Genomic DNA, 22,725 nt, shown 5'->3' with positions numbered 1-22,725 from the left:
CCTTCGTATCGTCTGCAAACTTGGACATTAAGCTTGATATACCATCAATATCATTTATAAATACAGAAAACAATAATGGTCCCAATACTGGACCCTGAGGGACTCCACTAATAACATTAGTCCACAATGAGCAGTGTCCATTGATTACCACTCTCTGTCTTCTCCCCCTCAACCACCCCTTTATCCATAGCAGCAATTTGCCTCCAATGCCACACTGTTCTAATTTGTGCAGCAGTCTTCCATTATACACCTTTTTAAATTGCTTTTAATTGCTTTGCTTCTCTAGTCTGGGGTATGATTTTCATTTAAATGCAATTTAATTGATTAATTGACAGTACCACACTTAGCTGATAGAATTTAAGATCCAAGTATATAATATTAAAGTTATTCCCTGCATCCAGTTCTTTTGTGACTGCATCATAGTATCCAGTCAAATTGGCCAGGCAAGACTTCCCCTTAACAAAACCATGCTGTGTCTGTCTTGTCTAGAAGTCTTGTCTAGATGATCCTGCAGTGCTTCTTTAACCAGTGCCTCCATTAATTTTCCGGGAACAGAAGTTAAACTAACAGGTCTATAATTACTTGTGTCGCCCTTTGATCCTCCTTTGTGAATTGGGGTCACATTTGCACATCTCCAGTCCATGGGTACTTCCCCTGAGTCCAAGGAAGCTCTCATAATTATAGCTAAGGGTTTGCTTACTTCCTTTGCTGCCTCCTTTAATATAACTGGATAGATCCCATCTACCCCAGGTGCCTTTCTTGTATTTATCTTCAACAATTTCTCCTCCACTTTATTCTCAGTTATTACAAGATTATCTAGCTTACTGCCAGAGTTGAATACACATCTGGCATTCCCCTCACTGAATAACTCCTGTGTGAATGTCGATGCAAAATATTCATTTAGTTTGTTAGCTACCTGAGCTGGATCATCAACAGTTGACCCATCAATATCAAGTGGACCAATCTGATTTATCCCCTTCCTTCTAGAGTTTACATAAGTAAAGAACTCTTTGCTGTTTTTCTTTGCATCCCTTGCCAAAGATTTCTCGTAATCTGCCTTCGCCTGCCTAACCTCCTTTGTAACTTGGTTACAGATCAACTTGTATCTATCATAGGCTTCTGTGTCACGTGTTAATTTGTATGTATCCCATTCATTTTTCTTTTCTGCCATATGTCTCATTAGTTCATCTGACATCCACTTAGGCCTAAACCTTGAACAATATATCTTAGGGCGCCTCCGTAGCCAGGTGGGAAGGAGCAGCAGTGCTTAGCACACGCTTCTTGATTAGACCGGGGTTCGAGCCCGTCACCACCAAATACGGAGAATGCGGAAAGGTCAGGGAATGACCACCGCATATCCCGGAGCAATATGGCCTTAGTTGCTAATGCTCCTAAAAACCAAATAACAAACAAACAACAATATATCTTAGTTGGTATGTAAAGCCTAGTAGCTTCCAATATAAGTTCTTTGAATGCTTTCCATTTTGAATTTGCTGTTGGTAACATCATCAGTTGGTCCCACTGTATAGAATTTAAATACTGTCTCAGCCCATCGTAGTCGCCTTTACGAAAGCAATAACCCTTCCCTTTACCCTTAATCATTAAATAAATAATTTTAAAAAAATCAAGTGGAACACACAAGCAGTAACCTCCCGCCACAAGCGAAAATCGCGAACTAAGTACATTCTGACACACATTCTGCTGCCCCAAGTGGATAGGCGAGTTAAGCATTGCTTACGGGCGGCAATTCAAGAGGGCGCTGAAATATTATTTGATATCGTTTTTGTGAATTATTTTTGTGGATTCAGTATTCTGCATTTAGGATGGCAAATTATATTTTGCTTACTGGCTGCACAGGAATGCACGCTACTGTTTTTACATTTCTGTACAATATAAGTAAAACAAAAGCCAGTCGCCTGCTGCCAGGTGTAAGAAAATCCTGAGAAATCTCAGGATTTTCTTACACCTGGATTTTGCATTTGCATTAATCCTGAGATACATCTCAGGTTTAATGCAAATTTTGAAATCGTTTTTCAAAATTTGCATTACTTTTTTATTTTTTAATTAATTTTTTAATTCTGTTCAATCGATTTTTTAATTGTTTTTAATTATTTTCAATATTATTTTTTACCGTAATCATTATGCATTAATGTTATATTCATTTTAATTTCTGGAGAGTAGCATATGGAACTGTTCTACGTATCATATTGAGGTAAATTTCTCTTATTCTAAAAAATATTTAAATCAACATAGAATGTATTGAGCATAATAGCTCTGGTTTATACTAATAAATAAATATTGGACCAATCTCAATACACGTGAGACATGGTTATTATTATTATTAATAGCCGTATGGTGCAAGGAAGCCTGAGGCTTATACTGCAGCAGCCAAAAAAAAAATTTTCTGAGTTACCCTGAGAGAGAGAGAAAAGTAGAAAGAGAAGAATGATGATTATACACAAAAAACCTAGCAAGGTTACATTTTTTTGAGATACAGTACTCATATAGCTGCATCATCATCATCATCAGCAATTTTCAATCCACTGCAGGATGAAGGCCTCTCCAGCAACTTTCCAGTTCCTTCTGTTTTGAGCACTGGCCATCCATTTACTACCCAAAAACTCATGAATTTCATCTATCCATCTCCGCCTTTGTCTTCCAGGTTTTCTTCTAGCTCCTCTTGGGTACCATTCTGTTATTTTCTTAGTCCATCTGTCATCATATCTTCGAGCTATGTGTCCTGCCCAAGACCATTTTAGTTCTTTAGTTTTGATAAGAATGTCCTTTATTTGAGTTTGCTGCCTAATCCATGTGTTTCTCTTCTTATCTAACAGTCTGATTCCCAATATAATTCGTTCCATTCTTCGCTTTGTAGTTCTCAGCTTCTCTTCCATTCTTTTGGTGAGTGCCCAAGTTTCACTTCCATAAGTCATGGTGGAGAGTATACATTGGTTTATTATTTTACGTTTCAGACAAACTGGAATATTGCTCTTCAGTATGTGACTATATTTCCTGAATGCTATCCATCCAAAATTTATTCTTCTCTTGACTTCCAGCCATTTATCATTATTACAGAGCCGACCGGGCTAGCCGAGTGGGTAAAGTACCTGCCCGGCAACCCAAAGGTTGCGGGTTCGATTCCCGCCTCGGGCTTGGATCAAAGTACTGCAAAAACCTTGGGAGGTGCAATATGGCCACAGAAGCCGATGCGCCAACAACTACCAAATCACTCATTATTACAGCTAATAACTTGTTCCAGATAAGTATATGATTCCACCTTTTCAATTACCGCTCCTTCAATCATTATTTCCCTTTCTGTGGCATACTTGTTCATCATTACTTTTGTTTTAGCCATATTCATCTTTAGTCCAAAATCCTTACTAACTCTGCATAACTGATTAAGATTTTCCTCTAATTCTTTGGGATCGTGGCTTATGACCACAATGTCATCTGCAAATCGTAAATTGTTTAGGTACTCTCCGTTCACATTGACTCCTTTCTGCAACCAGTCTAATCTTCTGAAAGCTTCCTCAAGGGCAGCAGTAAACAGCTTCGGAGATATTGTGTCTCCTTGTCGAACTCCTTTCTCGATTTTAAATTTGCTACTGTCTTTGTCTAGTCTAATAAAGGAGGTAGCACTCTCATATATTTTCTTCAAAATCATAATATATGGGATATCTATGCCTTGTCTTTCCAGTGCCCGAAACATTGCCTTATGCTGTATGGAGTCAAATGCCCTTTCATAATCCACAAATGCCAGGCATAATGGTGTTTTATATTCATTTGCTTTCTCCATTAGCTGTGATATTACATGAAGGTGATCCATAGTTGAGAATCCTGTCCTAAAGCCAGCTTGCTCTTTCGGTTGATTCTCATCAAGTTTTCTTTCTAATCTGTTAGTAATGACCCTTGTGAACAACTTGTAGATGTGGGATAACAAGCTAATTGGTCTATAATTTCCAATTTCTGATTTATCTCCTTTCTTATGCAGCAAAACTATGATTGCATTATTCCACTGCTTGGGCTTCACACCTTTTCTAATGCACTTTGTGAAGAGCCTTGCCAGTTTTTGTGTTATGTCTCTTCCTCCCAATTTTAACAACTCTACAGTAACTTCATCTTCCCCCGGGGCTTTCTGATTCTTCATTTTCTTCAATGCATGTTCTACTTCATCAGGAAGAATATCGGGTATGTCGTATGTGTTGCTACTTTGCAATCCATCTTCCCCACTGCCTGCATCATTCCCTTGCTCCTTGTATAATTCTCTATAGTAGTCTTCTGCAATTTGAATTATGCCTTCTCTGCTGTTTATAAGTACACCATCGCTATTCTTCAGTTTCAGTATCATTTGTTTTTCTGTATTACTGCTTATGGCTGCTGATGTAAATCCTTTGTGTTCCCTTAATGTTTGTTCTACTTTTCTTGTGTTAAATCTTCTTATGTCCTCTCTGAGTCTGATTCTAATGGCTTTGCATAACTCGGTATACTCAATTTTCTTCTTGTCAGTGTTTTTCTTGCTCTTCATTTGTCGTCTTGTTCTTAAGTTCCAGTACCTACTGCTTTTTCTCCTCCCCTGTTATCTCAAAGACCTTTGTATTATTTACTCGAGTCAGATTTTTCCTTTCCTACATCTATATCAAGTGTACATCTTACCATTCTGTGATCACTTCCAACATTTACCTTATTCAGGATGGTAACATCATTCACAATATATCTTCTGTTAGTGAGGATGAAGTCGATTTCATTAGTTGTTAATCCATTTGGACTCTTCCATGTTCCCTTTCTGTTCACCCTTTTCTTGAAAAAAGTGTTCATTGCTGACAGTCCCTGAGATTCTGCAAATTCCACAAGTCTTTTACCTCTCATTTCTTTCACCAATTCCAAAATTTCCTATAGTTCCTCTTTCTGCACTGTTTTGTCTTTTTCCAACCTTAGCATTGAAGTCCCCCATAATAATAGTGTAGTGGGTTTTCTGCTCATCTAGAAGACTCAATTTTGGTGTACATTTCTTCAACCTCTTCATCATCATGGCTTGATGTTGGTGCATAAATCATTATAATCTTTAGCTTGTACCTCTTAGAAATCTTGAGTATTAGTCTTGACACCCTTGGTGATGTACCTTTGAATTCCAAAATGTTGTTTTTAAAATCTTTATGGACCAGAAACCGAACTCCATCTTCACTCCTTTCCATTGGTGTACATCAGATTTCCACTTGATAAACTTATAAGTGATTAATTTCTTCTTCTTGTTTCAGCCAAACCGATTATATTCCAATTCACATTTTCTAATTCCTTTTCCAGTTCTAATATCCTGTCGTCACCGATGAGTGATCTTACGTTATAACAGGCCAAGTTCAGTTTCTGTGCATGGCAGCCTGGTCGTACCCAGAGATTCTTAGCACCCTCTGCTTCCACTCTGATCCTCTCAATGCCGTAAGAGGGAGAGTGAAAGCTGCTGGGGACTGAGGGCCATTTATTTTGTTGTGCTGTCATATGCTTGGAGGGTTTGGTCTTTTCCTCTTCACGCTGACCAGGCATCTTGACACATTCGTTGCCACCTAAGTGACGTAACAGGGCTTACCATCGAGAAGGTGTGCATGAGTGGATTTTAGGGAGGTAGGCCAACCGTACTTCTCCTAAATCTTCTGTAATAGAGAGATATTGGATCCATCAGTGTTTTAGGCTGAGTGTCTGATAACACACAGGATACCTGTTTCCCTCTAAGCCCCTTTAGATAGCCCCCCGGCACTAGATGCATATAGATGCATCTAGTGCCAACTACCATGGCACATTCAAAATCATTTAAATCTTTTGTTTAGTCAATTCTTACACTTAATTGCACTTGTATAACATCTTTACCTATCTGCTTCGTATTGCATGGTACAAACGTGCGATATTGCTATTGAATGAACACTCCATTTCATGTAGATCAATGAAGATCAATCAAATTAAAATTATCAAACTATTTTGTCATTTCTGAAAATTCAAATGAATCAGTGATTAATATCATTTCTTTGCACATTCTATTCATTCTAAAAACCAGCTGAATCCTGTTGAATAACGGTAATTGCTTAGGATTTTTTTGTTAGTTAAACAGTCAAATGAAGCAGTGATTAACACCATTTCTTGGTGCTATGATTAATTATGGATCTGTCAGTTTAGCTTCTGTTCCAAGGTAAATAATGGAGTCACTGGTTAAAGAAGTAATGCAGGATCATCTAGACAAGACTGCAGTTATAATTCAAACACACATGGGTTAATTATTGTGAAATCTTGTCTAACCAATTTGATCGGATACTATGATGTGATTAAGGAACTGGATGCAAAAAATAATTTTGATGTCATATACTTGGATTTTAGGAAAACTTTTGATACCATTGCAAATGGAAGACTACTGCACAAATTGAAGCAGTATAGCGTTAAGGGCAAGTTGCTGCTATGGATAAAGGGATGGTTGGTGGAAGAAGACAGTGTAATCAATGGACGCTGCTCTTCATAGACTAATGATTAGTCGAGTTGCCTCTTGGTGTTCAGTGTTGAGCCTATTATTAAATCTACAATGTCTTTATGCTGGAAGTACAAATTCATCAACTGGCACTTTTGCACTTCACACAATGTGATCAATCTCTTACTGTTATTATTCTCTACATCCTCACTAAAAGTTCCAACTGTTAGAGCCTTAATCCTTCAGCCAATTTTGCTATTCAAGTCCCCAAGGACAAAGAGCTCTTGGTTATCTCCGCATGTCTCCATAAATTTGCTGAACTGCTCAAAATACTCATCTTTTAGCTGTACTGATGCATCCTCAATTGGAGCATACTTTCCTATGATGACCATTTCCACTCCATAAACATAGAGCCTCACTTTTAACAACTGCTCACAGACTTCTAGCTTTTAATAGCATTTTTCCATTTCTTCTTTATCCACAAAGAAAACCCAGCTCTCACTCTGCTTGCCTTTATCTGCCCTGGATCTCATAGCCATTATACCCTTCTTTTTAGTTTTTATTAAAGACACTACATTTAAGTTTTTACTAGTAACTTCTTTCAACACATCCTCTAATTTCCCCCATACTCCATTTGTTCCATGAGCTCATGGTTAGGGTAGAGAGCCTCTACCCCTAGAAGACAGTCCTTATAGGGGTAGAGGTCCCCCAATGTTAGCCTCTGTGCGGCCTGGTACAGTCTGTGGTTGATTAAGTAATTGGCTAAGAAATCTTTGCCACAAATAGGAGTCACCATTTATTTAATTATGGGCTTAGATGTGTATGAATGATGACTCCTATTTGCAGCGAAAGCAGACCAAATTTATTGTGGATTTTATCTGTCCCATGTGGTCATGGGACAGATAAATGCATTTTGTATTTATCTGCCCCATGACCAAATGAACTCATTTGAATTCTTTGAACCTATTAGTAGCTATCCTCAGTTTATCCTAACTGCATGCCGAAAGTTGTTAACATGTGTGATGGTTCTCACACTGTTGAACCAAGTTCGATTTGTCTAGATAGTAGGTTTAATATTTTATGTAGTTCATAACTGTACTTTGCGAACAGTTGTGAACTGTTGCCCCCCCCCCCTTTGATACCACTGGAGCAGTGTTTGGATGTTATAGGTTGTCTGGACATTGTTTCTGACCAGGCACATCCTTTGTGACAGCCAGAGTATTCATCTACAAATAAGTTAAACTCTTCACACAGAATAATGCACCATGGCAAAAGGCTAGAAATGTACAGAACTGGATCCAGGCACATGAGAGAGTGAATTCAGCTGACTGGTGGACTTTGCAGTCATTACATCTCAACCCAATTAAGGACCTGTGGGATTAGGTGAATCAGCTCCTTGGAGTAATGATCTGCAACCATGCCATTTGCAAAAACTGCAGGAAGTAATTGAGTCACATGGATCGGCATGACTGCATGCTTTCAACAACTTGAGTCCTTGCCCCAATGAATCATGGCTGTTTTGGCTACTCACTGTTTGGTAGGTGTACTTAATGAAGTTGTCATTCACTGTGTAGAAAACAGTTAAAATTGTATATGGTAACATTGTGAAATATGTTTTTCAGTTTGAATTCAGACATTGTGCAACAACAATGTGAATTTATAAATCTAGTGGAACAGCAGGTAAGGTTAATTAGGATCAACAGACTGGAAAAGCATTTTTCTCTCTTTGCAAACTAATTGCTTAGTATAATAATGAGTTAGTTAAAAATAGTGAATGCATTAGTGTTAAAACAATAGAATTAAGCCATGCTAGTCCAAAGTTTAATATCACCTGTATTTTTATCTAGATTTTTAAATATTGCTTTTATATATAATGTAATAAATAATGCATTGAATTTGTTTTATTTTCTACTATTATTAAGAATTTTTTAAATTTTATTTATTGCCTAGGTATTATTTGTTGTTGTTGCTAGCTCAGCTCAGGGTGGCATGTTGGACACTACAGAGACATCAATAGGAATTGCCCAACCTTTAGGCCAGGATAAAAGGTTGTTACTTTTACATGCTGGAGGATGTGGAATACCATGTGTCTCCTTAGATTCCTTTGGACCACCTCCTGATTCTATTTTGATTATTCCACCACCACCCATTCCTTCATTTCTTCAGGAAACCTTGCATTTGAACAGATCTGATAACTGCAATCTTTGCCATTTATTTGGATCATATAATGAGGAAAGTGCAGGTGCAGTGCCACTTCCTTCTGGTAAATATATATTACAGTAATAAAAAAGCTATTTTTAAAATAATTTTTATATGTGAGACATTAATGAAAGCTCTGCACATCAGTTTCAGATTATATTGTTTTCTTTTTTTGAATTGAGTTAAGAAATCTTATTTTATATTGTCTAAAATAAATTCTTCCATAACGAATTACAGTTTTCCATCCATATGGCATATCCCAGACAAGCTTAAATCCACCATCATTGTGTTTGCTGTACACAGTACCATCCAGCCTGTATTCTTCTCAGTGATATTTGCAAAATATGCTCCTTGTGGACGTTTGTTGAAATGCTGGGACACTTCAACACTGCAGTGGCCTGGAGGGTGGGGTGTTGGGGATTCATGGACTGCTGGGAGTCATGGAACAAATAAATGCATGGTCTGTGTTAGGGTAACTAAGAGTAAGAACAGATACATGCATATTTGCCTGTACACCAATGCTAGGAGTATCGTAAATAAATTTGATGAATTTTAAGTGCTGGTCAAGACATTAAAGGCAGATATTTCGGGATATCAGAGATGTTGTGTCACACAGATATAAGCAGTGCAGAATTGGAATTTGGAGACTACAGTGAATACAGAAAGGATAGACAGGATAGGAAGGGAGGAGGGGTTATGCTGTTAGTTGAGAAACAAAATCTAATGAAGTGCATCCAGTTTACATAGATGGAGAGTGCAATGTTGAGTCAGTTTGATGTGACATAAACATTGGGAAAGCAAAAATGAGAGTAGGAGTGTGCTATAGGTCTAATAACTCAAATGAGTAAAACGAACAATTGTACAGAGAAATAGAATGGGCTAGTAAATCAGACTGTCTTAAAATGGGGGATTTTAACTTCCCAGATATTGACTGGAAATTGTGGGTTAGTCATTCACACACTAGCAAGACTTTTGTGGATTTATTCAATGATTGTTTTCCGCAGCACCGTGTTTGAGAGGAAACCAGAGAGATCAATACTCTTGATCTGGTTATCACCAGTGATTATTCGTGCATTAAGAATTTGCAGATAAAGAAACCACTGGGTGTGGCAGTGATCACAATGTATTGATGTGGGATTTACTTAAAAGATATTACTACTATCACAGGTAAAGGGAAGGGTTTTTGCTTCTGTAAAGCTGACTACAGTGGTCAAAGATAGTTTTTAAATTTTATACTGTGGGACCAACTGATGATGTTATCAACAGCAAATTCTAAATGGGAAGCATTCAAAGAATTAATTGTGGAAGCTACTAGGCTTTTTATACTGATTAAGAAATACTGTTCAAAGTTTAGGCCTAAGTGGATGTTAGATGAACTGATGATACTTGTGGCAGAGAAGAAAAATGCGTGGGATGCATATAAATTATCAGGTGACACAGAAGCCTATGGTAGATATAAGCTAGTCTATAATCAAGTGTCAATGGAGCGAAGGCAGATTGTGAGGAATCTTTGGCAAAGGATGCTAAGAAAAACAGCAAGGACTTCTTTTCTTATATAAATTCTAGAAGGAAGGGGATGAATCAGATTAGTCCACTTGATATCGACGGTTCGACTGTTGATGATCCTGCTCAGATAGCTGACAAACTGAAGGAGTAATTTGCATCTACATTCACACATGAGGAATTCTGTAGGGATTTGGAGGACAGAAGCTTATTAAATTCTAACAGGGAGCTTAATAATTTTGCAGTAAGTAAGAGCAAAGTGCAGGAGGCACCTGGAGTGCATGGGACCTATCCAGTTATATTAAAGGAGGTGGCAAAGGAAGTAAGCAAACCCTTAGCCATAATTATGAGAGCATCCTTGGACTCAGCGGAGGTTCCCACGGACTGGAGATCTGCAGATATATCCCCAATTCATAAAGGGGGATCAAAGGGTGACATGAGTAATTTACGGACCTGTTGGTTTAATTTCTGTTCCGGGTAAAATAATGGAGTCACTGGTTAAAGAAGCATTGCAGGATCATCTAGACAAGACTGCAGTAATAATTCAGACACAGCGTGGGTTTGTTAAGGGAAAGTCTTGTATGACAAATTTGATTGGATACTATGATGTGGATACAAAGGAACTGGATGAAAAAAAATAATTTTGATATCATATACAGTGAAATTTCTCCTAACGGACACCTCTTGTTAATGGACATCTCTCTACAACGGACATTTTCAAATTCCCGAACTCACCTCCATTGGTTTTAACGTGTTTTCAGCTTCTGTCTAGCGGACATTCTCTGTAACGGACGCGGACAGGCAATCTGCACTGTTTCGTTTAGATTAGCACTTAATTTGATCTTCCCATAAAGGACAGCAGGCGAGCTCACGGCCCTTTTTCTAGGAACTTTTCTTCCACGTATTGCCTCAATCGTGTGTTTATTTTCTATTTCCAATTCTCTGAATTTTATCAAGGTTTACGTCGCGGTTCTAAATCCTTTTTCAAGAATTTTAAGGCACGTGTAAAACTTCTGATGAATTCGGTGTATGCAGGTGGGGGATGTGGTCGCCCTTTCGTCGTTTCAGTTTTCAGTTTTGTTCAGTGTCGTGTGAAGTGCACAATGTCTTCTCGTAAACATTTAACTTTAAAAGATAAAGTCGAACTCATTAATGCGTATGATCGGCAAAAAAATAGTGTTCGCAATCTTGCTGCAAAATTCAAAATCGGGAAAACGCAGGTAAGCGACATCCTAAAGAAAAAAAATTAACTGCTCAAATAATTTTGGCAACACGGAAATAATCAGGTTCAAAAATCATTCCCGAAAACTGTTGGACTTCAAATTGACAATGTTACGTATGAGTGGTTTTGTCGCGAATGTGCTAAAAAAGTTCCCATTAATGGGCCTATTATTAGGGAAAAGGCTTTGGAGGTTGTGAAATCTATGGGAGTAAATGAGTTCAAAGCTTCTGTGGGATGGCTAGACAAGTTCAAAACTCGGCATAAAATTTTCTTGGAAAACCGTAAGTGGTGAAGGTGGATCTGTTGATACTGGGGTTGTAACAGAGTGGACCGTCAAATTGGAAGATTTATGTCGTGATTTTGAAGCTAAGGATATTCACAACTGTGATGAAACAGGGTTGTTTTTTAAAGCTCTTCCTGAAAAAACAATGAGTCTAAAAAACGAAAAGTGCCAGGGTGGAAAAATTTCTAAGGAACGCTTGACTGTACTATTGTGTACAAACATGCTGGGAGACTTTGAACAACCTCTTGTTATAGGAAAACCACAAAATCCTCGTTGTTTCAAGGGCATAAAGTTGAATCTTTTGAATGTTGACTGGAAGTCTAAAAAAAAAGCATGGATGACACGAGATATCATGAGCAAATGGATAAGTCACTTTAACCAAAACACAATTCGTCAAAACAGAAAAATTATTCTTTTCATGGATAATGCTGCATCTCACCTGCACATTGAATTGTCCAACATTCAAATCGTTTTTCTGCCACCAAACACATTTGCAGAGTGTCAGCCCTTGGATCAAGGGATAATAAAACATTTTAAACTTCACTACAGAAAACGTGTTTTAAGACATCTCATTGCAAACATGAATGATGTAACATGTGCGAGTGACCTTGCAAAGAAAATCAACATCCTAGATGCGATTCAGTGGATTTCCTCTTCAGTAAACGCAGTTAGAAAACAAACTGTCATGAACTGTTTTGTAAAGTCTGGCTTCTCAAACGCAAAAATTGAAGTTGTGAACAGCAATGTGGAGCACCAAGAAGAACAAGTACTTCAACATCTATTGATAATGTACGATACTTCCGCTACAAGTGACCCTGGCTACAAAGATATAGACTCGAACCTCACTGCAGAAGATGGTGCTCTAGATATCAACGACATTATCATCGATATTTTTCAAGAAGTTCCTCATGAGGATGAAGAAATGGAAGGAGGTCATTCTGTCGAAGAACATATTAACGACGAACCACCGATGAAAATAGAAGAAACGCTCATACAAATCAATCGTTTAAAAATATTTTTCGCCGCTGAAGAAGATAATGAAGGACTTTCGATGGTTTCTTCACTCCAAACAAATGTTAAAAACAAAATTATCAGCCGGAAGAAGGTGCAGAAGAAAATAAGTGATTACTGTATGTATTTTTCTTAAGATAAAGTCATAATATGCATAGCACAATTGTATGTATATTATTTACAAAAATATTGTGCAAAATCTGTATATATTTAAATATAATTTTACATTAAACGTTTAACGATTTTTCTTTCTTTCTTTTTTTTTTTTCTCCCTCAGACTTCTTGTTAGTGGACACTTCTCTCTAACGGACACATTTTCGTTCCCCATGGCTGGCCGTTAAAGGGAAATTTCACTGTACTTGGATTCAGGAAAGCTTTTGATACTGTTGCACATGGAAGACTACTGTATAAATTTGAGCAGTATAGTATTAAGGGCAAGTTGCAACAATAGATAAAAGGGTGGTTGAGTGGAAGAAGACGGAGTGGTAATCAATGGATGCTGCTTTTGGTGGACTAATGTTATTAGTGGAGACCCCAGGATTCGGTGTTGGGCCTACTGTTGTTTTGTGTATTTATCAATAATATTGATGAAGGTATATCAGGCTTAATATCCAAGTTTGCAGATGATACTATGGTTGACAGGGTTGTTAATGACAGTAGTGGCAGTGTGCTACAGCAACAGGATCTAGAAAAGTTGGGCAGATGGACTGAGAAGTGGCAACTGAAGTTTAACATTGAGAAATGCAAAGTACTGCATATGGCTAGAAGTAACCCCAGCGAAACGTACCAAATGTGTGGTACTACACTTAGGGTTAGTGAAAATGAAAAAGATGTAGAAGTAATTGTGCAGTCAGATATGAGGTTTTCTGAGCAGTGCAGACAGGTTGCCAGACCAGGTCATGGGTTTTGTCAATGATATACAGGAATTTTGCTAGCAGGGAAAAGGTGATTATCTCTTTGTGTAAGGCAATGGTCAGGCCACACCTTGAGTACTGCATACAGGTCTGGAGGCCTCATTTTAGGAAAGATATAGAATTGCTTGAACAAGTACAGAGAAGGGCTACAAGATTGGTGCGGGGAATGAAGGGGTCCTCTTATGAAGAAAGGCAAAGAAAAAAAAAAATTAAAATTGTAAAGAAAAGAGAAAAGGGGAAAAAAATTTTAGTGTATGAGCGAATAATATAAATTGTATGTTCTGTTCCAGCCTCTCCACCAGATGGATGGATGGCCATGGGAAACTTATGAACCACAAGGTCATTCATGCTCTTGGCTGTTCCTAGCCGGCATGCTGTCCCAGGTGGGATACAAGTACAGTACCACCAGCACAGCTCAGCTGTTGCCATTAGGCTTTTCTAGTGACGCTCCCTTGCATAGTCCTTTGCCTCCACTCCACGTGCAGGAGGAGACCCCCCCCCCTCACTGCACCTTTTTCCATTCTGGTGGGGCAGGCGTGCTCCACTGATTTGGGGGTCATCTTCTCTGTGGACCTCATATCTCTGTCTTTTCTCCCCAGCCTTCAGTGTTCCCTCTCCCCTCTAACTTACAACTACTAGCATTTGAATAATTGTTAAATTGCTTGAGCCCTACACCCAAAAACTTAATGACATCAAATCGCATAACTAGTACTCCTTTTGGCTTTTGGCCAACCCCTATCTATAGTGGGGTTTTTTTTTTATTTATTTTTTTTTCTTTTAACGTCCAAACCACTGAAATCTCAGGAAATTAGCTGCCAGAGTAAATAACTATAATACTCGTGTACCTGGTCTGCCTCCACAGGGCGGAATATGGGCAATGTTGGGTCCCATTAGGAGCCCAGCAGCCAAATGACCAGAGGAACAATGGTACATGACACTACACATATACAAGATCCGTACACTTTTAAACCTCTAGCATTGACAGTGTTCTGTTTCACGCCTACAACGTATACTACGTGGAGATGGGGGAGAAACCCCTGGTGCCTTTTGACACTAAAAAAAAAAAAAAAAAAAGGCATTTTTCTGCAAATTGCAGCATCTGGAGACTAGGCACCTGCAAGATGATCTGATTGAGGTGTATATGGCCTTGAATGGGTTTGGCAGTCTCAGTTCTGATGGGATTCTTCCTCTTGCCCAGATTACGAACCTGAGGGGGCATAAATTGAAATGGAGGAAAGGCAGTTGTTGAATAGATGTGTGGAAAATTGCCTTTAGCGGTAACTTTAGGGTGGTTGATTGCTGGAACAAGCTTCCATCTGTTGTGGAAGTTGATAGCTTAAATGAATTCAAGGAGGAACTGGACAAACTTTTAGAAGGAATGAATGTGTGAAATGTTTTTTATTTTTATTTTTTGGCTAATGCTACATAATTTTGCTTTCTTGCCTCACATGCTTCTGCTACTACTACAACTGAAAAAAATTGTTCCTTTTGCATTTATCAGTTAAGGGGCAGTTTTAGAAGTTAAAAGGAAGTTGGTGCTTAGGCTCACTTTTCATATTGGTATTTGTAATATTTGATCCAGAAAATATATCATTCCTTTATGAAGAAATCAGTTTGCATGTTATTTGTTTCAATATTCATACAGATGCGCATTTGCCGTAGTATCACATTACTTTCAAACAGATAACCTTGCCAAAAGGTTAACCAGCCATTTGTTTAAAACAGGGGTGTGGAACCTTTTTAGTACCAGGGGTGAATTGCAAGTGCATAAGAACCTGTGGGGGTACATCTTTGCTGAGAAAAATAATCTTAAATGCTTTAAATACCAAATAATAATGAATCTTATATGCTTTAAATACTGAAACACCAAAGACACCACAGTTATAATGTTTTAATTATAACCTTAATGAGAACGTTGCCCTTGCTTTTCTTTGGAAAACTCAGAGCTGTTAGACGGCACTGATGATGTAGCAATTCTTAGTTGGTTTGCAAGATTATCATCCGTAAGTCTAGCATGCAAATGGTTCTTGGCCAAATTTAATGTTGAAAAAAACTGTTCATGTCGGCAAACGGTAGAAAACTGTGATGCAATTTTCAATTCATGATTCCTCAAAATTGGATATTTTTCAATATCTACATAGCATTTATAAGATTCCAAAATAGATATGCTATTAAATTTGGATTTCAAAGTATTATCTGATTATAAATGAATTAATTCTAGTTGCAGGGAATCTGGCATCACATCTAAAGGAGTTTTGCACATTCTTAGTTTGAGTTCATATTTCATAAATCTTGAAACCTCTTTTGAAATTGATTAAAAAGATTGGAACACTCTGCAGGATACTCCACTATCAATTCTGGTTTCAGTTCTTTCACTGTTGGAAAATGTACCATGCAGTGTTTTTTTCAATTGAGTTACAAACAATTGCAGCATTGATTCAGAGCTCCTGATATTGACAAGAAGAGAAGTAATAAGCTGATTTGGCCCTTGTAATTTCAAATTTAGATAATTTAAGTGGCTGTTAATATCGATCAAAAATGCCAAATCACATTTGCCCTGCCATGCCCCCATTTAGAGGACCAAATTGGTCCTCTAAATGGGGGCATGGGGAGCCTTAAATGGGGGAGCCTTTAATATCCATGAAGATTTTTACTTCACCTTTCAGCTCATAGAAGTGCTTGAGCATGCACCCTGTACTTAGCCAGCGAACCTCACAACGCAATAAATCACCATATTCCGCTTCAAGATCTTTAAATTCTGTTGTTCAATTCCTTATTTTTTATGTAATTAATACATTTTGTCACCACTTTCATCACATTGGTCATTTTTAGAGAATGTGCACATTAATTTTTAGCATTAGCAAAGGCACATAATGCAAGAAGGCAAGCATATATAGCATCAGCTAAAAAAAAAAAAAAAACCCTTATTTCACCCATCCACTCGCTCCAAATATTTGTCAAGTTTGCCTTGAAGCTATTTAAGCTATCAACTTCTACAACAGATGGAAGTTTGTTCCAGCAATCAACTGCCCGCTGACTAAAGGCAAACTTCCACACATCTATCCTACAACTGTCTTTCCTCAATTTGAATTTATGCCCTCTCAGGCAATTATTCTGAGAAATTTATTCTGAGTGATTATTTTGTTGGTGAATAAGACAGTGACACACTATTAACACATTAGATTCCAGTTGATAGCTCTCCAATTCTTTCTTAATTAAAGCAACAAGTCCTTTTTTGAGATTCTACCACAGAAGGTGCATAGTCCGTAACTACACCGTTCAGTTTTTTGTAGGGTAAAGCGAAATCACTTATTGCTGATTTTACTTCAGAAAAGAGATGACTTTCACCTGTGGTAGTCCCGTGCATTGATTTTAAAGCAAATAAATCTTCTTGTATCTTAAAGTTTGCCATTATCCCACATACAAATATATCCCACATAAATGTACTGTATTTGCTATATCTGTTGTCTCATTTACAGCTGTGGAATACAACACAAATTCTGATGCTGCTTGTTTCAAGGATACTTGGATATCGTTAGCCATGTCTTCCCTACTGTCAGAAACTGTCCTTCGTTATAAACTAATATTCTCAAACAATCTGACTTTTTCTGGAGTTAAAATTCATGCAACAGCAACTGTACATGCCTTCGATGTGTGGTTTTAGTTTCTTTGCAGTTAGCTTATACACTTCATAACTTGCTTGCGTTACGTATGTATTTTCATGAATAATATATCTTTTGAAAATAGATTGCTGTTGCATAAAGTTTCTTTTAAAAATGTTAGTTTGTCAAAATGCAGTCTCTTTCAATTTTTGTATTCCTTATGTTTAGTCAAATAGTAGCATTCAGGATTGTACTTTTTATAAATCGCAACTGATTCTTTATAAATGCGAGACACACATACTTTCCATTTACTTCCATAAAAAAATAATTATTCATCCATTTTTCATCAAACAAAGAACTTCCGCTTGCAGCTCTTCTTTTATTATTACTAGTCATTGCAGAAAGGAGTTACTTTTATGTACTTTACAATATTGACTTAAATATAACTAAGCAAATGAACCATAAATGTTGTCAGCATTCAAAATTATTGCACTTAATTTGCAATGATATGTAATGACGAAACCGACAACCAACCAAAACAAAACTTAAATCAGCGCTCGCTATCCATCACCAATAACAAGACCTAATAAGACAGAGCCAATGCAAACAAGTGTGGTTTGGAGAAGAAACAAATGCTAAATGCAAATTGGCTGTAATAATGGTGTTGACTATTACGTCATCAATTCGTATGTACGAAATTAGGGTACCAGCCTACCCACCAATGAAAGGCCAACAAGCTTTGAAATGCTGTTGTCTGGGTGGTGGTCCCACTGAGAATAAATAACAGTAGTCTTCTCTACCAAAGAAGTATTACTTATTCAAAGTAGTGGCATCTCGTTGTGAAGGCAGCCACAATATGAGATATAATTAAAACAATGCCTTTACACTACATATGTAGTTAAATTTATGGGTTAACAATGGTGTATATGTACCGATATTATATAGTTAATTTAAACCCATATGAAATTATGCCTTGTGCATTAAGTCTTTAAAAAAAATTATTCACTTATGTATATTTCTTAAAGAAGAAACTCTAGCCAGGTTGTGGGTACGCTCAGCTTTGTGTCGTTTGGCATTGCAGCAATTCTAAACTGGGTGGGCCATGATTTCTGTTCCCCTTAAATCTTATGATCCAAAAATTTTCAGACCATGTCACTGAAATTGAAGGAATGAAATCCTTTATTTCCTCTCCATCGTTAAACTCTCATCCTTTACAGGGTTTCAAAAATTGACAGAGGTTGTATAAGTTTAAGAATAAACCATATTTCAGTTGGCTAGAATCAGAAACTTCAATTTCATTTTTTGTCTGTACCAAAACTAGTGACAGCTGTAAACAAGTTAATAAATCCAAACTCAATTTTGAAGGGTCCATGTGTTCTAAATTTGCTCATTGTCTAAATGGTAGTTGATCCTTCTGGTCCTCCACGTCAGGGTGGTTGGCTCCTTGATGCGGGCACCCTGTACATTTTTTTTTTTTTTTTTTTTTTATGAAAACCCCAAACACAAAAGGTATCAAAACCTATAGTACTTAGTACTGTTCATGGGTTGAAGGAGAAGTATTGGGGGGGGGGGAGATGCCGGAAACTTTACTCTAGAGACTAAACATGGGTTTCACCACTTCAATCCTCCAATAAGCAAAGTGGTGGTATTTCACCGGTTGATGAAAGTCATCTACCACCTTAGAAGTGACTGGGGTTCAAGCCTGTGACTGCGAAATACAATGCTGTTTCTCGTATTCTCTCTATCCTGTGAACTCCTCTGGCCATGTGGTTGTCCCGGGGTATAAACAGAAAATTTATTTTAATTTAAATGATTTTTGGAATCACAAAAGTACACAATACTGGAATAGAAAAGCTAAAATATTGATATAGTCCATGGATGATTCAAAAAAACAATTTTTTTCAGAAATTTTGAGAATACCTTGTCTCCTTTATGTCATGCACATGGTGAAATGATCTCCCAGTGATGTTGCTGGTCCTCCAGATTAGCATCACTGGGATCCAGTGCTCACAGATTAGGTTCCAGGATAATGTTATAGGAATCCATTGTCTTTGCCATCCAGAGTGACCTGTGGAAACTCGAAAAGGGGATCCTGGTGGTTGAGGGGGATCCAACTTCAACTCCATTTTGGCCCATGTTTTGCCAAGACTGGAGGTCCAGGGATGGTTCCTGGACCTCCAGTCTTGGCATTCCATTTGTCTCCATGGGGGTGGCCTGCCCAAGCACTGAAACAAATAAAAACTCTTTTCATGAATCCTGATAATGTAAATTCTTCTAGAACTCCCTACACTATCCCTATTGGAAAACTGTGATCTTGAATTGCATGTCACTGTTGCAACAAGAGACAGAACAGAAGCAGCATCAGGGCCTATACCTAGGTTCCTGATTATTCATTTTAATAAATATTTCCAAGAGCTCTAATCATGTAGATTAGCTTTTGTATTTGGTTAAGTGTTTAGAAATTTGCAGCTTAATATTCATAAGAGCATTTGTTATTTCTAATTTTGGAAAAAGTACGTATCTTAAGAATTCTGTTGTAGAACTTTACTTATTGTACTAAACAGCTTAATTCATAAATATATAATATGTATATAACATAATTGAACAGGACTCTTCTAAAACAGTGCATTTTGTGATTTTAAATTTTAATCAGAACAAATTATGGATTCATCTAGAAAAGTTAGTCATATTATGCCAAATGATGTCATGACTGATGGTGGAATTAAAAAGGCCATAGCTCACAAGAGACTCATGGTGAGCTATGGCCTTATTAATTCCACATGTGTGCTGAGTTGTTACTGGATGATGGAGAAACATTTCTTTGTCCAAGAATGCAGGAGTGTGATGAGCTAAATTCAAAACTTAACAACATACTGTCAGGCATGATTGAGTCACAGAGGAAGTGAGTTGATGTCCTTGTGCAAATTCATTCTGGAAGCTTATCAGAAATCCAAGTGCCTGATACTATATCAGGTGATGTGCTCCTGAATTTGTCCCGAAAAATGGATCAATTGGTGCAGAATGCTTTGATTCCACAGAAGGTATTCTTAATTGGGGGAGTCAGTTGTAAAAGAGACAAGGAATATATTCTGTAAGAACAGATAGCATCGAACTAAAGTTTGCCTACTTCGAGCAAAAATTAACACTGTAAAAAATAATTTACCACCTTATAATGGGGCTTGTGGTTTTATGGTAATACATATGGGGACGAACGATATAAAGCTTAAATGAACTAATGAATTTGTTATGAAATATAAAGTCGCATTGAAAAAAGTGTCATGGGATAAGATAAAATGTTCTTGTGTTCTTCAGTTCTGCTTAGACATGACAGGAGGGATTTTATGACAAAAGCTTTGTTAACTCTGGGCTTGAGGGATTCTGCAAGGCTGATGGGAGAAAATTTTTCTTGGCATGGCTGGCTGTGCTGAGAAAAAGTTACAGCCTAATATTCAGGTCCACGGCAAAAATCTTATTCACTTAAAAAGAGGAGGTGCAAGGGTGTTTGCTAATGCTGTCAAGGATGTATTTATGGTTCAGGGAAACTTGCTATTTCAGGGGATAAGGGAGTTGACTCACTTTAGTGGTGTGTCAAAATTACACTTGCACCTTCACTGAGAGCACTTGTATGCAATCATTAATTATCCTAACAACTGAAAGTGAAACCGTAATAGAGGTAAAATCCATCAACACTCTAGGATCATATGCGAAAACACTTATAAATAACTAATGGGTGTATCAGGGCTGTCAAAAGCGGTGAAGTACAAATTTTAATTAGTCTATACACAGTGGCATAGTGTTTGGGGTAAGATGCCACCTGTGGTTTCCCACACTCATGCCATAAGTACTCTTGTAAAGAAATACAGTGCTCTGTAAAAGCCAGAATTGAATGTAATATGTGGTTTATGTTAAACTTGTGTTATATTCAGTTATGTTTCTGGCTACTTAGCTACAGGAGGCCCCTGGTGGGATTCCATGTTGCCCGCCACCACCACTTGTGTTTCCTGACACAGAGAGAGAGAGAGAGAGAGAGAGAGAGAGAGAGAGAGAGAGAGAGAGAGAGTGTGAAAAGTGGGTGGGGAAGATGGTATTAAGTGGTGGGGAAAAAGGAGGAGGATGAGGAAAGAATGCATCTTCCAGCAGAGTGGAGAAGTGATAGTCACCCCTGGCTCTGGAAGCCCACCCAAGGTGAAGGAAAGGGAGACTGTTTGCAGAAGGGAGGTCTGCAAAGGAGAGCACTGCCATCCTGCATCTGGCGAGACTGATGTCAGCAGCACCCAACCAATCCAAGGGTATATAGGTGCAAAAAGATGTCGAGTTAACTATTCCTGTTCCCCAGAGGGGGCACACTTTTCTCAGCATGGGTTTGTCAGAAAAGTGGAAATTTGTTAGCAAGTTGATGCAGAGGTGAAGAATTGGTGCATGATAGGTCCCTCAGTGGGGAGGTCCTGTCGTGTGTCATAGTAGCTGTTTATTTGCAGATCAGTTCAATCATAGTTGGGTGTAAGCTGTTTGTGCAGAGAGTTCTTTGGAATATTCTTCATCTGTGACAAAAAAAAAAAAGTGCTCATTTCATTGCAGGAGGGAATGGAGGTGTCAGCATGATGCTTCTGTAGGATGACAGAAGCATCATGCTGACACCTTTGCAGTCTTCTTCTTTGCAGTTATACAGGACATGCTCCCAGTCTTCTTGGGACCCACAAATGGAGGAAGGATTATCATTGAGGCCCAAGCTTTTAGGTTTAATGAGGCATGAGAAGGTATGTGGTAAAAAGGTCTGAATTTGTCTATACAGTAAAGCCAAGAGTAAATTAAATGGATTTTTGAGCTTTTATCAGGTCAACTAATGCTGTTGTAGATTGATATATGGAACCACTCAGAGATACAAGACTAATTTTATTTCAGTGAATATTGTGTATTCTGGAGAGATGGGTGGGGGAAGGAGATTAATGCTTCTCATTAAATACTGCCAGAAGTTGGCACGTATATTCCTTGAGTCATATCAGGGTAACATAGATGTTAATCAGTGTGTGAAATGACTTGCAGTGAACAGAAGATGGTATTAAGGGTACATTATAGGCTAAGTGACTGAGGAGTATGACAAAAATCTCTTTAGTCAGTTTGAATGGAATAGTAGTACAAGTCTTGTTATGGGTGACTTCCGCTTACTACACTAGAGTGTGTGGGCCAGAAATATGCTATCTCCTTTTGACATATTCCAGTGGTTGACTGCTAGATGATTACTACTTATGCCAGCATGTCCAAGAGAGAGTACAGAGGGCTCTAATATCCTAGATCTGGATTTTACTAAGGAACCTAACTGTATCAAAAATTTGTCATTTGGGAATCAGTAGCAGGCAGTAACCACAATACCACAAAATTGGTTGTATCTAAAGAAACCTATGAGTCAATGGTAAAGGCAACAGATTCAATTTCAAGAGAGGGGGAGACTATAATGGAATGAGATTTCTTGGACTTGATTAACTGGAGTGACTACTGTATGGTGTTTGATATAATATGCTGTGAAGAATGATCAAGGGAATTCTTCA

At 37.9% G+C, this 22,725-nt stretch overlaps 1 protein-coding gene across 2 annotated transcripts in view; it reads left to right on the top strand.

Annotated features, from left to right (window-relative positions):
- The window catches only part of LOC150084582 (uncharacterized), a 214,045-nt gene that overhangs the window by 29,849 nt on the left and 161,471 nt on the right, over positions 1-22,725 (top strand). The window contains exon 2 of one of the 2 annotated variants that reach the window (XM_090375340.1): positions 8,419-8,708. In XM_090375340.1, coding sequence (XP_090231466.1) covers positions 8,435-8,708 — 274 coding nt within the window. In that variant the 5' untranslated portion in view covers positions 8,419-8,434. Of the gene's footprint in view, positions 1-8,395; positions 8,709-22,725 lie in introns of both variants that reach the window. The other variant, XM_090375339.1, reaches the window with a different exon arrangement.

This window comes from Mastigoproctus giganteus, chromosome 6, assembly GCF_048544385.1.
Source record: "Mastigoproctus giganteus isolate SK-2022 chromosome 6, ASM4854438v1, whole genome shotgun sequence".
NCBI classification, from domain to species: domain Eukaryota; kingdom Metazoa; phylum Arthropoda; class Arachnida; order Uropygi; family Thelyphonidae; genus Mastigoproctus; species Mastigoproctus giganteus.
This window is presented reverse-complemented; position numbering and strand designations above follow the sequence as displayed.